Source organism: Pan troglodytes, chromosome 15 (assembly GCF_028858775.2).
Source record: "Pan troglodytes isolate AG18354 chromosome 15, NHGRI_mPanTro3-v2.0_pri, whole genome shotgun sequence".
Taxonomy (NCBI): domain Eukaryota; kingdom Metazoa; phylum Chordata; class Mammalia; order Primates; family Hominidae; genus Pan; species Pan troglodytes.
In genome coordinates, this window is record NC_072413.2 from 65,141,740 (window position 1) to 65,159,241 (window position 17,502).

The window sequence follows — 17,502 nt, forward strand, 5'->3', positions numbered from 1 at the left end:
ATCTGCTTTCTTTTTTTTTGAGATGGAGTCTTGCTCTGTTGCCCAGGCTGGCGTGCAGTGGCCATCTCAGCTCACTGCAACCTCTGCCTCCCAGGTTCAAGCGATTCTCCTGCCTCAGCCTCCCGAGTAGCTGGGATTACAGGCGCACACCACCATGCCTGGCAGATTTTTGTATTTTTAGTAGAGACAGGGTTTCACCATGTTGGCCAGGCTGGTCTCAAACTCCTGACCTCAAGTGATCCACCCGCCTCAGCCTCCCAAAGTGTTGGGATTACAGGTGTGAGCCACCGTGCCTGGCCAGTCTTCTGCTTTTAAGAATGATTGTTGTAAATCGCCAGCAAAAGTAGTATAAACATTATTAACTAGAGGGGTGGGAAAACTTGGAAACTCCAAGATTTGGAGTGCATTTCTATGGCACTGGCAAGAAAAAAACAAAAAAGTAAGTAGTTTTCTTTAAACCAGAAAGTGTGGTTACTTGAAAACAGGAAATACTAAAAACAAACTTATTTAAGTGTCTGTGGAATACTTCAGAGTATAAAGATGTAAAGGCAAGTCAACAGAAAAGTGTTTTTTATATGATAAGTGTATGGATTACAAAAACACTGGAGTACTTAATGTATTCATCATATTGCTTAGCAATCACTAACAAGTGACTCTTTTTTTCTTCTAGCTTGCCAACAACATTTGCAACTTTGGATATTGATGGTGTAAGAAAAATAATCTTTGCACTACCTGGTAAGAATAACAAATTGTTTCCTTTCCTTTTTCTGGAAAAATAGCCAAAATTTTTTGGACTTGTCATGTGACCACCTGGTTTGAAATCTGAAAGACCTGGGATCAAGTCTCAACTTTTCTAAACGACCAATCACTTAACCTCTCTAGGAAGTTTCTTCACCTTTAAAATAAGACTAATATCTACTTCATAGGGTTGGCGTGAAAGTCAGATTAGATAATATATATCAAAGCACATTCCAAATCCTAAGATGATCATCAAGTGTTAGCTGTCACTAGATCTTTCTGGAGCACCTGCTTTTTCCTTACAGGAAATTGGTCGAAGTTAGCAGCCGAATACCTCTCATAACCAGAAGTATTGTGCTCTAGAGGCCAAAGTGCCTTGAGTCACCCAAGCAAATACCAAATCAAAAAATACAAAGCTGCCTCTGGTCCTTGCCAGATTTGGGCTGGTTGAGGGGAGGGGGAAGAGGAAAGGTCAGGCTACTGGAACTAGTGCTTCTCAGCCAAATCCTACTCATCATCAGTCTACAACTTCCCCACTCCCACCCTTGTCCCAACGTGAGCAGAAACTCACATGTTCAGATTATAGAAAGAGCAAAGTGGGTTCAGTTCATGATGATTTTCAAATTCAAATTTTTTGTGATTTTGGGTTATATAAAGTCATGGTGAATCTTGATAAATTTTAAAATAATTTATTGTGCATCTTTTTTTTTAACTTTAAAATTATCTTCTGATCATTCTGTTCAGGTCTCTATTTTTTGGCACAGATTCCTTTAGAAAATAACCTATTTCTTTGAGATTTACAAATCTCATGGCTTTGGGATCTTTGTTTGTTTTTTAGGTCAAGTATATCTCAAAATGGAAATGTAAAGAAATGGAAGCAGGCAGAAAAATGTTAAACTTTGAAAACATTTTAAGCCCCTATCTATAAGCATAAAAGAGATTAGATTTCTATCATGTAGAAAATTTTCAGAGAGAGAACATTTAAGTAAAATAGTCCTCAGAATGTATCTGTAACATGAAACGCCTTAGGACCTTTCATAATTCCTTGGATGCTCTGATAGGCATTGTATAAAGAAATGTGCTCCTTTTCCTAGCTTCATTTGGCCTGGAAGAGGCTCTTTTGTCTACGGAAGATATGACTTAACCTACAGACCATCAGTGATATTATAACAAAGAATGTTACTGTGGGAGCCTATTTCACCATTATGCCAAAGACGTTATAAAATTAAAACCTGTTTTCAAATTCCTACTTTTAATTTGAAACCTTATCTGCTCAGCCTGAGTGAACCAACAGAGGGCAGCAGAAACTCACATGTTCAGATTGTAGAATGTGCAAAGTGGTTCCATTTACAAGGATTTTCTTTCTTGTTTTTGTTGTTATTGGTTTTGTTTGTTTTTTATTTTTTGTGTTTTTTGTTTGTTTGTTTGTTTGTTTGTTTGTTTGTTTGTTTGTTTTTGAGACAAGGTCTGGCTCTGTCGCCCAGGCTGGAGTGCAGCAGCGCGATCTCAGCTCACTGCAACCTCTGCCTCCTAGGCTCAAGCCATTCTCCCACCTCAGCCTCCCAGGTAGCTGGGACTATAGGCGCTTGCTACCACCCCTGGCTAATTTTTGTATTTTTTGTAGAGACGGGGTTTTGCCATGTTGCCCGGGCTGGTCTCAACTTCTGAGCTCAAGCCATCCACCCGTCTCAGCCTCCCAAAGTTTTGGGATTACAGGCATGAGCCACCATGTGCAGCTTTACAAGGATTTTCAATTTCAAAAGTGTATTTCTGCTTTCCTGTAGGCCATGCGTTTAAAGCCATCCCTAATCTCGACAAGTTTTAAATCAAAGTTTTGTATATTTACTTGTTTTTTTGGACATTTTTAACATTGCTAGAGTGACACATGCTCACTATTGTAAAAATCAGAAAATATAGATAAGCATAAAAAAGTGTTTACCATAATCCCCCAACACCCACATATGGATAAACCACTATTACAAGTTTTTTATATCAGTCCTTCCAGTCCTTTTTCATACATAGCAAGACCCTGCCTCTAAAATAGAGCACTTCATTTTTTATACAGTAATGTTATAAAGTAGTAGTATTACATGGGTTTTATAATCCTTGATTTACAATGGCTTTTTTATTTGTTGGTTTGGGGTTTTTTTGCTTTTCCAGAAAAAAATATTCTATCTACTTGTATTTTGAAGCAAGGGAAAGTAATTGATTCTTTTTAAGAGTCTGCTATTCTGTGGGCAACTCATTTTTCCATCGAAACTATTAGTATCACTTTTGCACCTTAAAAAATCTATTCTTAAGCACTTTTGCAGGTAGAAGAGAATTGGAGGTATGATTATAGCTAATAATAGGCTAAACTGACCATTGCCTTTTGACTTGATGATGCAATAAGCAGTGTTTAGCCATGCCAAGGGAACCTAAAAATCTAGTAGCCCATTCCCCACTCCAGGTTATACATTCATGCTTACATAGAACTGTATAAAAGTATTAAAACAACTGAAATTTTAGAACCAGAAGAGATCTTGAGAATCATGTAGTCCAAACCTTTCATTTCATAGATGAGTAAAGTTAGACTCAAAAAACTTTGGAACTTGCCAAGATCAGACAGCTTGGATAGATAATAATGCCACACAAGAAATCAAATCTGTTATTTACAGCCCAGTGGTTGTTTGCTTCTTCACAGCCCACCCTTCCTCTTTTGAAGTGTACGACACACCTAGATTTCTTCTTGGAGTGATATAGTGGAATTCCTCAAATTCTTCTCATAACTTTAAAAGAATGTGGTATTTGTATTAGTCTGCTCAGGCTGCCATGACAGAATACCATAGACTGGGTAGTTGAAACAACAGAAATGTATTTTCTTACAGTTCTGGAGGCTGGAAGTCCAAAATCAAGGTGCCAGCAAGGTTGGCTTCTGGTGAGGCCTCTCTCCCTGGCTTGTAGACAGCAACCTTTTCACTGTGTCTTCACATGATCTTTCCTGTATGTGTGCAGACTCCTGGTGTCTCTTCCTCTTTTTATAAGGACACCAGTCCTATTGGATTACGGCCACACCTTTATGACCTTATTTACCTTAATTACCTCCTTAAAGGCCCTATCTCCAAATATAGTCAATCATATTGGAGTTATAGCTTTATCATATGAATTCAATCCATAACAGTATTCATCTTCAGGTCCTTAAAACACTTCTTAAATCATTTGGTTTTTTTTTTTTTAATTTAAAGAAATATCCAGGTAGAGAAGATTATAAATAAGTTTCCTTATGCTTATCTATATTTTCTCAGTTTGGGAACCAAGCTTGTAATACTATAGTAATTTTTAAATGCTTAAAAAATAGCAAATAGATATATAAAACTTGTAAACGGCTTTAAAACAAGATTAGTAATGAGTAATCTTGATAATAAGATTAGTAATGGCTTTCAGCTGGCTCTCAGGAAAGCGGAAATAAATGGCGTTAAACAGCTTCTGGACAGCAGAATTCTCCATTTTACTGAAAGATGCAAATGTTTACACCCCCTGTGGCATTTAGTTGACTATACCTCTGTTCTGGTTGGATTCAAGGTGATTCAGAAGAGGAAAAATAGTGCCTAGTCACTTCCGTCACATTCTGATACCCAAAGATATAGACAGACATAATTATTTGGCAAATTGTTACACAGTGTATTATAAATAACTGCTTGGTTGACTTTCAGGGAATCCTGTATCTGCTGTGGTCACCTGCAATCTCTTTGTTGTGCCTGCACTGAGGAAAATGCAGGGCATCTTGGATCCTCGGCCAACCATCATCAAAGCAAGGGTAATGCTTTCTAATGACCAGAAACCAAAATGGAAGCCTGGTAACAGTTAGGGATATGATTTCCTAACTGTCCAAAATAAACATCTAGAGTTTTCTATTAGTTTTGATGGAAAATGTGATTATATTCTCCCCTGTGTACTAGAAAATGTAGGAGAAAGGGTCCCTTTAATTCTCCTACTTCATGACTTCTAAAGTGAATCATTTTCTCCAGATAGAAGTCCATATACGAGTCCAGAGAGCACGGCTTAAAAACTGGAGTGATACTTAAGGACAAAACAGTCAATAGGATATATCTGGCTCTACCCTAACACTAGACCTGTCTGGAACAAGGGAGAATTTTCTTTTCCCCATGCAAACTCACAGGGACAACAATTAACCTGCTCACTTTTTCTGTGACTTCAACGATAAATTTTAAACAATTCAGAAGAAGACAAAGGACTACAAAGACCCTGGTGATTCAGGGAAAGGGTAACCATATTGTTTAGAAGAGAACTGCTAAGGCTGAGAAATATACCATGGTAAAAGTCACTTGGAAATTAGGTCTCCTTCTCCACCAACACTAACTTCAATGTGATTTACTACTACTCAACTAATTATGTTATACACTTTCTCTGTGACTAATGAATAATGTTCTTAGCAATATAAACTACAGTACCAAACCATTACTTTCCAAGAGTTCCAAAGTAAATTCAAATATGGCAGAATGCTATGATTAGTTGACAGGAAGAACAAAAAACATAAAAGATAAAATATTAGGCCAGGCTCAATGGCTCGCGCCTGTAATCCCAGCACTTTGGGAGGCCGAGGCAGGTGGATCACCTGAGGTCAGGAGTTCAAGACCAGCCTGGCCAACATGGTGAAACCCTGTCTCTACTAAAAATAGAAAAAATTAGCTGGGCGTGGTAGTGGGCGCCTGTAATCCCGGCTATTCAGGAGGCTGAGGCAGGAGAATCGCTTGAACCCGGGAGGCGGAGGTTGCAGTGAGCCGAGATTATGCCATTGCACTTCAGCCTGGGAAACAAGAGCAAAACTTCATCTCAAAATAAAAATAAAAAGATAAAATATTTTTTAAAATTACACTGAGAATACATAGGATAAAAACATTAAGAAAATCTAGGCTTTCAATAGTCTTAACATTGACTGTTTAAATGCTAAGAACTTTGTGGACTAGGATATGAAACAATCTCCTTTTCTTAAAATTTCATGAAAAATTTAACTAGAGTTTTTTTCAATAATCACAGTGGTAATCAAATTTGAAATTAAGTGGAAAAAGAAATAAAAACCATCCATGAAAAAAAAGTATTCTGATCAAGTCAGAAGTCAGAGTCATAAAGCTTAGATTTAGACAGTCAAACCAATAATACTGAATTTACTATCTTCACATTTACTAAATTAAGGAAATACAAATTCACATTATTATAAGAGAGAAAGAAGGCTTCCCTTTGACTTTGCAGATCTCTTATGAATTCTTTCACTTATTTCTCATTGTAACATCCACCATCTCTTCTTTAAAACAGACATAGCAGCCATCTATTCTAACAACAAAGATGAGATGGTACTTTGTAATCAGACTGATATGTTGTTCCTGATGGTGTCCATTTCCTGTCAGCAAAGGATGTTAAGAAGTGGTCAAAAAATCAGTCAAATGCCTTTCTCCCACAGCAGTGTCACTGGGACTGCCAGTATGGGTCATCAGTATGCTTGGCTATTTGTTTCTTTTGTTTCTTAGCTTTCCAAATCATCCCCACATCAGTACTGACGCAACTGCCACTTTAAAGCATAAACATATACTTCCTTGAAACGTGATAAGTCTTATCTCTCCTTTCTGACCATAAAAGATGCAGCTTACACACACCACTTACTACTGTTCTTCAGAATAGATGCCACAGTCATTGCCTTTACCAATGCTTGCTGCTTTCAGGAAGTGGGAGTCAGTGTTAAATGCTGCTGTTGGTAAATCATACTGTTGGACTCTGATGTGGCCATTCTAGGTGTCAGTGCAGAAAATGTCATCCTTGCTAGGCACAGTGGCACTCGCCTGTAATCCCTGCTCCTCAGGAGGCTCAGGCAGGAGGATTGCATGAGGCCAAGTGTTTGAGACCAGCCTGGGCAACATAGCAACACCCTGCCTCTAAAAAAATTAACAAAAAGAAAATGTAAAAAAAAATAATGAAAATAAAATGTCATCCTTTCATATCAAAGCATTTAGAAGAGCATCATTTTAGAACAAACATTTCCCTTATTTCCTTGGTCACTTATGGTTGGAGGTGAAAATCTTCTCATTTTCAGTACACAATAAGAAACACTTCCAAAGCATCTGGTAAAGAAAAGAAAAAGAAAAAGAAAGGAACACAATCCTAGCAATTCATCAAATAGAATTATTGACCCCGTGTTTCCATGCAAGGACCTTCTATCATGTGTTTCCTTAATATCCCATTAAAGCACTCTACCACCCTTGTTCTCAGCTTTTTTCGCTAGAAACATACCTGGAGTAATTCCCATTAGTATTAACAACTTATCTCAAGCAGTGATTAAGAGACAGAAAAGGGGGAAAGCATGTTCTAGAGGATAGCCAACTATAAGTCCCTCATGCCCATCCCCCCCTCACAAACACAGACAGAACAATGAATAAATAACTGCATTTTAATGAAAAAAATAAGAAGAGCAGCAGAGTGTATTGGTGGAGTAACAGAAACCCTGGTGAGCACAGAAACTCAGGATGGTCACATCGAGAACAGAAGGAAACACCAGGCCTCCACCATCGCATCCCCCAGCTGGATCAGCTGGGAACCAGGAAGAACTCCCTTGGCAAGGAATTAAGCAGAGGATCCCAGCAACCCCCATCAACACTTTGGACACCTACAGACCTCACAGTGGGAAACCCTGCAGCCCTCACAAGCATGAAGCCCAGCTGAAGGAACTGCCTGGAGTCCACAGAGCTATGCTCCCCCCAGTAAAGGAGTCAACGCTATGCTCCAACCTCTGTGGCCTGTGCAACTACTGCACTACACCATGTTGGAATTGGAACTATGGCTAGAGTTTTTCTTGCTCTGGGAGCAAATAGTCACAGCACCCCTTCATCCCCAATGCTACCCCAACACTGTGGCCTAACATCCACAGGCTGAGATGCAAGCAGCTGTTACAACTTTCTCAGTGGAGCCAAATAGAGGTGGAGCTACTCCACCCAGCCCGCCCCCCCCGCCGCATCCCCCTCAGCCAGAGCTAAAGCCATATACTGCCTCCTAGGAAAACAGTATCTTGGCTGCTCAGAGCAGTCATGCATCCCTAAGTTCAGTCATGTACTAGCCTAAGTTGAGCCAGCACCCAGCATCCCAGGAAATGATGCTTTTGCTGCCCAAAGTAATCATGCACTCTAGTACCTAAGCTAAAGCAGCACCCTCTATCCCAGAGAAAAAGTGCCAGAGCCACCCAGAACAGTCATGTCCCCAAGGCCTGAGCTGAAGCAGCACATAGTCCCTAGGTGCCCTGGCTGAACTGAGCAGCTGGGCATCCAGAACTATGCCGATGTAGTACCCACAACCCAGGGAAACAGAGCAGTGGCTGAGCTGAGACACCTTATCCTACAGGTCAAACAACTTCCTACTCTCTTTTCCTGAAGCTAGACTACCCCCCTAGTGTCTGAGCAGCTGAGAAACACCTCTTCCTAGGAAGTGCAGTCATTGCTATGCTATTTATTGCCCCCACCCCAGGGCCCAAATGACAGCAGTGCTCCACCAGTCTGGATTACTTATTGCTGCTGCACCTGGCTGCACAAAGTCTGGGATTCTACCAAGCCCCACCAGCACAGGGTCTACAGTCACTACTACATGCTGCCTCATCTGCTGGGACCTAGGTTGCCACTAAGTCCTATTGACTCAGGCTCCTAGATAGCAACAATAGCCTACTCCCCAGCCCCAGATGTCCAGGGGCAACCCTTCTTCTCTGGAGTCAGGCCAGAGCTGTGCCCTGCCCGCCAGGGGCAGAATCATAGCTACAACTCAGCCACCTGAACCCAAGCTGCTAAGGGGTACCCAAAGTCACAGACCCTGGCTCTGTGGACAGCCTACACTCAAAACTACCACAGGAAAAAAACAAGCACCCCAAGACCCAGGTGCCACAATGGGTTCACAAGACCCTTAGCCTAGGACCCTGGCCCCACATCCACTCTAAGCACCTGTACCAGGAACCTGGTGCTGCAGTAGGCCTTCTTGAAGGCCATGTCAGATTTGACACAAAGAGGGATCTCCCTAGGCTATATCTTCCCATTGTGGAGAAAATAAGAATAAGGAAGACACTAAAAGCCCTTAACACTGAATATTAGCAAACTATGCCACCACCACCACCACTTCCACAAACTTCTATGGACTACGTAACTGAGGCACCCACAGTTACTGCTCGCCCTGAAAGCACCTGAAGATGCTGCATGGAAACTATACCACTATACCTATTGAAAAAGTCACCACAGCCTTCCCAGCTGGCACACTAAAACCCAACTGCAAATGAAAGACTTTTTCTATGGAAACCAGAAAGATTGGAAGAAAGAATAGTTCTACCAGATGCACAGATTCATGCAGGCTTACAAGAAACACAAAAAAGCAAGCAAATATAACACCACCAAAGGAACATAATGGGTCTCTAGTAACAGACCCAAATGAAAAGAAAATCAATGACCTGCTGGAAAATAAATGCAAAATAATTATCTGAAGGAAATTCAATGAGATATAAGAAAAAATATATACAGACAAGTCAACAGAATCAGGAAAACAATTTATGATATAAATGAGAAATTCAGCAGAGATAGGAATCATAAAAAAAAAACAAATCCTACAGTTGAAGAATTCAATAAATGAAATAAAAAATGCAATAGAGAGCTTCAACAACAGACTTTGTCAAGCCGAAGACTTTCTGAACTTGAAGATAGGTCGTTTGAAATTACCCACTCTGAAGGGGAAAAAAAGAAATAACAATGAAAAAGAATGAAGAAGGCCTGTAAGACTTACGGGCCATCATTAAGTCAACAATTTTTTTTTATTATACTTTAACTTCTGGGGTACATGTGCACAACGTGCAGGTTTGTTACATAGGTATACATGTGCCATGTTGGTTTCCTGCACCCATCAACTCGTCATTTGCATTAGGTATTTTTCCTAATGCTATTCCTCCCCCAGCCCCCAACCCCGCAACCCCCCGACAGGCCCCAGTGTGTGATGTTCCCCTCCCTGTGTCCGTGTGTTCTCATTGTTCAACTCCCACTTACGAGTGAGAACACACGGTGTTTGGTTTTCTGTCCTTGTGCTAGTTTGCTGAGAATGATGGTTTCCAGCTTTATCCATGTCCATGCAAAGGACATGAACTCATCCCTTTTTATGGCTGCATAGTATTCCATGGTGTATATGTGCCACATTTTCTTTATCCAGTCTATTATTGATGGACATTTGGGTTGGTTCCAAGTCTTTGCTATTGTGAATAGTGCCACGATAAACATACATGTGCATGTGTCTTTATAGTAGAATAATCTATAATCCTTTGGGTATATACCCGGTAATGGGATGGCTGGGTCAAATGGTATTTCTAGTTCTAGATCCTTGAGGAATCTCCACACTGTCTTCCACAATGGTTGAACTAATTTACACTCCCACCAACAGTGTAAAAGTGTTCCTGTTTCTCCACATCCTCTCCAGCATCTGTTGTTTCCTGACTTTTTAATGATCACCATTCTAACTGCCATGAGGTGATATCTCACTGTGGTTTTGATTTGCATTTCTCTAATGACCAGTCATGGTGAGCATTTTTTCATATGTCTATTGGCTGTAATAAATGTCTTCTTTTGAGAAGTGTCTGTTCATATCCTTTGCCCACTTTTTGATGGGGTTGTGTTTTTTTTGGAAATTTGTTTAAGTTCTTTGTAGATTCTGGATATTAGCCCTTTGTCAGATGGGTAGATTGTAAAAAATTTTTTCCATTCTATAGGTTGCTTGTTCACTCTGATGGTAGTTTCTTTTGCTGTGTAGAAGCTCTTTAGTTTAATTAGATCCCATTTGTCAATTTTGAGTTTTGTTGCCATTGCTTTTGGTGTTTTAGTCATGAAGTCCTTGCCCATGCCTATGTCCTGAATGGTATTGCCTAGGTTTTCTTCTAGGGTTTTTCTGGTTTTAGGTCTAACATGTAAGTCTTTAATCCATCTTGAATTAATTTTTGTATAAGGTGTAAGGAAGGGATCCAGTTTCAGCTTTCTACTTATGGCTAGCCAGTTTTCCCAGCACCATTTAATAAATAGGGAATCCTTTCCCTATTGCTTGTTTTTTGTCAGGTTTGTCAAAGATCAGATGGTTGTAGATGTGTGGTATTATTTCTGAGGCCTCTGTTTTGTTCCATTGGTCTATATATCTGTTTTGGTACCAGTATCATGCTGTTTTGGTTACTATAGCCTTGTAGTATAGTTTGAAGTCAGGTAGCGTGATGCCTCCAGCTTTGTTGTTTTTGCTTAGGATTGTCTTGGCAATGAGGGCTCTTTTTTGGTTCCATATGAACTTTAAAGTAGTTTTTCCAATTTTGTGAAGAAAGTCAGTGGTAGCTTTATGGGGATAGCATTGAGTCTATAAATTACTTTGGGCAGTATGGCCATTTTCATGATATTGATTCTTCCTATCCATGAGCGTGGAATGTTCTTCCATTTGTTTGTGTTCTCTTTTATTTGGTTGAGCAGTGGTTTATAGTTCTCTTTGAAGAGGTCCTTCACATCCCTTGTAAGTTGGATTCCTAGGTATTTTATTCTATTTGTATCAATTGTGAATGGAAGTTCACTTGTGATTTGGCTTTCTGTTTGTGTGTTATTGGTGTATAAGAATGCTTGTGATTTTTGCACATTGATTTTGTATCCTGAGACTGCTGAAGTTGCTTATCAGCTTAAGGAGATTTTGGGCTGAGACAGTGGGGTTTTCTAAATAGACAATCATGTCATCTTCAAACAGAGACAATTTGACTTCCTCTTTTCCTATTTGAATACCCTTTATTGCTTTCTCTTGCCTGATTGCCCTGGCCAGAACTTCCAATACTATGTTGAATAGGAATGGTGAGAGAGGGCATCCTTGTCTTGCACCGGTTTTCAAAGGGAATGCTTCCAGTTCTTGCCCACTCAGTATGATATTGGCTGTGGGTTTGTCATAAATAGCTCCTATTATTTTGAGATACGTTCCATCAATACCTAGTTTATTGAGAGTTTTTAGCATGAAGGGCTGTTGAGTTTTGTCGAAGGCCTTTTCTGCATCTATTGAGATAATCATGTGGTTTTTGTCGTTGGTTCTGTTTATGTGATGGATTACGTTTATTGATTTGCATATGTTGAACCAGCCTTGCATCCCAGGGATGAAGCCCACTTGATTGTGGTGGATAAGCTTTTAGATGTGCTGCTGGATTCGGCTTGCCAGTATTTTATTGAGGATTTTCGCATCAATGTTCATCAGGATATTGGCCTAAAATTCTCTTTTTTTGTTGTGTCTCTGCCAGGCTTTGGTATCAGGATGATGCTGGCCTCATAAAATGAGTTAGGGAGGATTCCCTCTTTTTCTGTTGCTTGGAATAGTTTCAGAAGGAATGGTACCAGCTCCTCTTTGTACTTCTCATAGAATTCGGCTGTGAATCCTTCTGGTCCTGGACTTTTTTTTGGTTGGTAAGCTATTAATTATTGCCTCAATTTCAGAGTCTGTTACTGGTCTATTCAGAGGTTCGACTTCTTCCTGGTTTAGTCTTGGGAGGGTGTATGTGTCCAGGAATTTATCCATTTCTTCTACATTTTCTAGTTTATTTGCATAGAGGTATTTATAGTATTCTCTGATGGTAGTTTGTATTTCTGTGGGATCAGTGGTGATATCCCCTTTATCATTTTTTATTGCATCTATTTGATTTTTCTCTCTTTTCTTCTTTATTAGTTTTGCTAAGAGTCTATCTATTTTGTTGATCTTTTCAAAAAACCAGCTGCTGGATTCACTGATTTTTTTGAAGGGTTTTTTGTGTCTCTATCTCCATCAGTTCTGCTCTGATCTTAGTTATTTCTTGCCTTCTTCTAGCTTTTGAATTTATTTCCTCTTGCGTCTCTAGTTCTTTAAACTGTGATGTTAGGATGTCGATTTTAGATCTTTCCTGCTTTTTCTTGTGGGCATTTAGTGCTATAAATTTCCCTCTACACATGGCTTTAAACGTGTCCCAAAGATTCTGGCATGTCGTGTCTTTGTTCTCATTGGTTTCAAAGAACTTCTTTATTTCTGCCTTCCTTTCATTATTTACCTAGTAGTCATTCAGGAGCAGGTTGTTCAGTTTCCATGTAGTTGTGTGGTTTTGAGTAAGTTTCTTAATCCTGAGTTCTAATTTGATTGCACTGTGATCTGAGAGACAGTTTGTTGTGATTTCTGTTCTTTTGCATTTGCTGAGGAGTGTTTTACTTCCAATTATGTGGTCAATTTTAGAATCAGTGCAATGTGTTGCTGAGAAGAATGTACATTCTGTTGATTTGGGGTGGAGAGTTCTGTAGATGTCTATTAGGTCTGCTTGGTCCAAAGCTGAGTTCAAGTCCTGGATATCCTTGTTAATTTTCTGTCTTGTTGATCTGTCTAATATTGACAGTGGGGTGTTAAAGTCTCCCATTATTATTGTGTAGGAGTCTAAGTCTCTTTGTAGGTCTCTAAGAGCTTGCTTTATGAATCTGGGTGCTCCTGTATTGGGTACATATATATTTAGGATAGTTAGCTCTTCTTGTTGAATTGATCCTTTTACCATTAAGTAATGGCCTTCTTTGTCTCCTTTGATCCTTGTTGGTTATCAGAGACTAGGATTGCAACCCCTGCTGTTTTTTGCTTTCCATTTGCTTGTTAGATCTTCCTCCAAACGTTTATTTTGAGCCTATTTGTGTCTTTGCATGTGAGATGGGTCTCCTGAATACAGCACAACGATGGGTCTTGACTATCCAATTTGCCAGTCTGTGTCTTTTAATTGGGGCATTTAGCCCATTTATATTTAAGGTTAATATTGTTAGTGTGAATTTGATCCTGTCATTATGATGCTAGCTGGTTATTTTGCCCATTAGTTGATGCAGTTTCCTCATAGCATCAATGATCTTTACAATTTGGCGTATTTTTGCAGTGGCAGGTACCAATTATTCCTTTCCATGTTTAGTGCTTCCTTCAGGAGTTCTTGTAAGGCAGGCCTGGTGATGACAAGTCTCCCAGCATTTGCTTCTCTGTAAAGGATTTTATTTCTCCTTCATTTATGAAGCTTAGTTTGGCTGGATATGAAATTCTGGGTTGAAAATTCTTTTCTTTAAGAATGTTGAATATTGGCCCCCACTGTCTTCTGGCTTGTAGGGTTTCTGCTGAGAGATCCACTGTTATTTTGATGGGCTTCTCTTTGTGGGTAATCTGACCTTTCTCTCTGGCTGCCTTTAACATTTTTTCCTCCATTTCAACCTTGGTGAATCTGATGATTATGTGCCTTGGGCTTGCTCTTCTGGAGGAATATCCTTGTGGTGTTCTCTGTATTTCCTGAATTTGAATCAACAAATATTTTTATCACCAGAGTCCAGAAGAAGAAGAGAAGGGAAAGAGGATAGGAAACTTATTTAATGAAATACTAGCTGAGAAACTTCCCAAATCTGTTGAGAGATCTAGACATCCAGATCCAGGAAGTTCAAAGGTCTCCAAATATATTCAACCCAAAAGATCCTTCCAAATTTGTCAAAAGTTAAAGACAAAGAATTATAATAACAGCAAAAGAAAAGCATCAAGTCACATACAAGGAAGTCCACATTAGACTAGCAGTAGATTTATCTGCAGAAACCTTACAGGCCAGAAGGGAAGGGAATGATGTATGTAAAGTGCTGAAAGAAAAAAAAATGCCAACCAGAAATACTATATGCAGCAAAGCTATCCTTCATGAATGAGGGAGAAATAAAGCCTTTCCCAGACAGACAAAAGCTGAACGCCAGCTTCTTAGCCTTCTTTTCTCTTTTCACCAGAGCAACCCAACCCCTAGACTTCCTGTATTAAGAATATAAGGTGGCCAGGCATGGTGGCTCATGCCTATGATTCCAGCACTCTGGGAGGCCCAGGTGGCAGGATCGCTTGAGCCCAGGAGTTCAAGACTAGCCTGAGCAACATAGCAAGATGCCATCTCTAAAAAAAAATAAAAATTATTCAGGTGTGGTGGCACATGCATGTGGTCCCAGCTACTCAGGAGGCCAAGGCAGGAGGATCACTGGAGCCCAGGAGGTCAAGGCTGCAGTGAGCTATGATCATGCCACTGCACTCCAGCCTGGGTAACAGAGTGAGACCTTGTGTCAAAAGAAAAAATACATTTTTAATTAAATTTTATTTAAAAAGAAAAAGAACATAAGGTGGTAGTGACAGCAACGACAGAATACCAAGGTTAGTCTCCATGTCCACTGTATTCTTTGCACAACCCCTACTATCTTGTATTTTTGTGAGATGATCAGATGACCAAGTTTGTTTTCTTTTCTTCTTTATTCTGTAGTTATCATGTGATGTAAAACTTGATCCTCGTCCAGAATACCATCGGTGTATACTAACTTGGCATCACCAAGAACCACTACCTTGGGCACAGAGTACAGGTTAGTCATTCACATCTACAGATATTCCTAGACACCTATCCTGTTAAAACACAAATTTATATATAATCTTCCTTGGTTATGAATGATTTTGTAATTATTACACATTTTCCTTTTTGAAAAGTTAGATGAGTTAAGTTATTCCTAAACAGCATAGCAAAAGTTAAAAAATAACTATTAGAAGTTTACTTATTTTATTGAGCCATATTTTCTAGATAAACATTTAGAATCTCCACATATCATTGACTAATGTCCTGTAATAAATCCGGAATTACAGAAGATTTGATATGTTTGTTTAACCAATAAGTTCTGAGTATAACTTTGTAGGAAAAGGAGGAGATTCTAGCTATACCATCTTGAAATGTGAGATGAAAGCCCAATTTATAATTTGATCCTCTGTAGCCTCTACCATACGCTAGTTATTGGTAAATTTGAAGGGCAGAGAAATCAATATTGATAATGCAGAGTTCTACGGTAACCTCCACTAGACTTTGAACTGTTATTCCCAACTTCCCTACTCATATTTTGCCTAACTTTTGATGTGACTCCAGAAAAATTGTAATCTTTAAACAAAGATCCTACCAAGTGAAAACGTCAACTAACAGCGACTAAGTTCATGGGCTTTGCCATCAGAGAGAACTGCATTCAAACTGGCCACCAACCTAGTTAGCAGGACCCTAGGCAAGTTACCTAAAAATTTTTTGAGTCTTGTGAGAATCAAATAAGGTGTTTAAGTAAAGTGCCTAGTACTTTGGCAGTTAGTAAAGAAATGGTAGCTGCTACCATTATTGTCATTATTATTTTAATACGTTTTTTTAAAGCCTCCCTTTTCAGACACGCATAACATTTCAGCCTGAATTGAGAAATTCTATGGCATTTTGCATAATGCTATAAAATCCTGGTTTTACTCTTTCAAGCAAGAATTTCTAATGTTTATTTTTAAAGTTTGAATGAGAAGGTGGTAGGATATAATAGCATGGCCACCTGAAAAAGGTACTGGAAAGTTTGATCATCCCTTCTCCTCTTGAAGACCCGCATTTCTGTCTGTTTACATTTTGAAAAGGTCTACAAGGGCCCAAATGTATACGCCATGATGCTTGTGCTGCTGTAATAAGAGTATTTCTTTCTAGGTAATCAAATGAGCAGCCGTCTGATGAGCATGCGCAGTGCCAATGGATTGTTGATGCTACCTCCAAAGACAGAACAGTACGTGGAGCTCCACAAAGGCGAGGTGGTGGATGTCATGGTCATTGGACGGCTATGATGGTCACCAGCAGGAGAAAGCTTTGATGCATGTCCACATATCATTGACTGTATCCTGTAATATGCAACGGCACAGCTAGTTTTCCCGATTTGGATAAAAGTTGATCTGTATAGTCAACATCTTGAACTATATTTCAAATGAATTTAAATATCTTTTAAAGAAAAAATCACCTAAAAATAAATCTTAACAGAAAATTCTATTCTGATTATATCAAGGCAAATTTTTCCTTTCTTGCAAATTGCTTTGTGTGTTCAATGCTAGGTCTGATAGCGATAGCTTTTAGTAGACAGCGGTAGGTGCCTGCAGAACTTGTGTTTTTCTCATCTTTAAAATACAACTACTTATGCTCTTAAATCAAGGCTGTCTGCTTATTTATACTAGCGTAGGCAACACTTGGATTTCCCTTCTTAGTATGCTTCATAACTGCTTTACAGAGAGCTTTTGCTTGTTCTTTCTCATGTATCTCGTGTTTATGTGCACAGTGCCAAAAGAAGACTGACTGGGTGGAGGCTCTGCCTTGCCTCAAGAACCATCCCCTGCAGAGCATCCAGGGAGGTTTCTCGCCCCAATAGCCTCACGGCACAGTACTCTTGGGCAGTAACTGGACACCTTTTATTTGAACAAACAAACTGAAGAAAAAATGCTTCCTTAAGTGCTGACAGCCTTTTTAACCAATACATTTAAAATTGTACAGAACAAAAAAATAAAATCAAAGACTGATCTTGTACAGATATTAGTGTTACCAGCATTCATGTGGAAATCAAGAGCAAAGACAAAATAATGTTAAACAATTCTGTACCATAACATTTTCTGTAATGATACTGAAACTTAATGAATAAAAAAATTCCTTGATCATTATTTAAAAATGTAATGTGTTGGCCTCGTTATTTAAAAAGAGAAGATTGTCATGCCATTCTGATAGGGTTCTGCCTGAATAAAAGAAATGGTTAAGATGGCCTACCAAGAATATTTAAAATATGGTATATTGTAACTCTGTATCTTACTACAATGTGTGGGGAAAAATGTGATCATAGCATTATGATCTGTAGTGTGTGAAAATACAGATGAGAAGGAAGGAGAACCTGCAGT

At 39.2% G+C, this 17,502-nt stretch overlaps 1 protein-coding gene across 25 annotated transcripts in view; it reads left to right on the forward strand.

Annotated features, from left to right (window-relative positions):
- GPHN (gephyrin) overlaps positions 1-17,279 on the forward strand; it is a 672,536-nt gene extending 655,257 nt beyond the window's left edge. For all 25 annotated transcript variants that reach the window (XR_010151161.1, XR_010151162.1, XM_063793562.1 and 22 more), the window contains 4 exons: positions 671-735; positions 4,431-4,534; positions 15,056-15,152; positions 16,280-17,279. Coding sequence is in view for 23 of the 25 variants with exons in the window: in XM_063793562.1 (XP_063649632.1) it covers positions 671-735; positions 4,431-4,534; positions 15,056-15,152; positions 16,280-16,413 (400 nt within the window). In the remaining 2 variants the exon portion in view is untranslated. The remainder of the gene's footprint in view (positions 1-670; positions 736-4,430; positions 4,535-15,055; positions 15,153-16,279) is intronic.
- Positions 17,280-17,502: the final 223 nt, after the last annotated feature.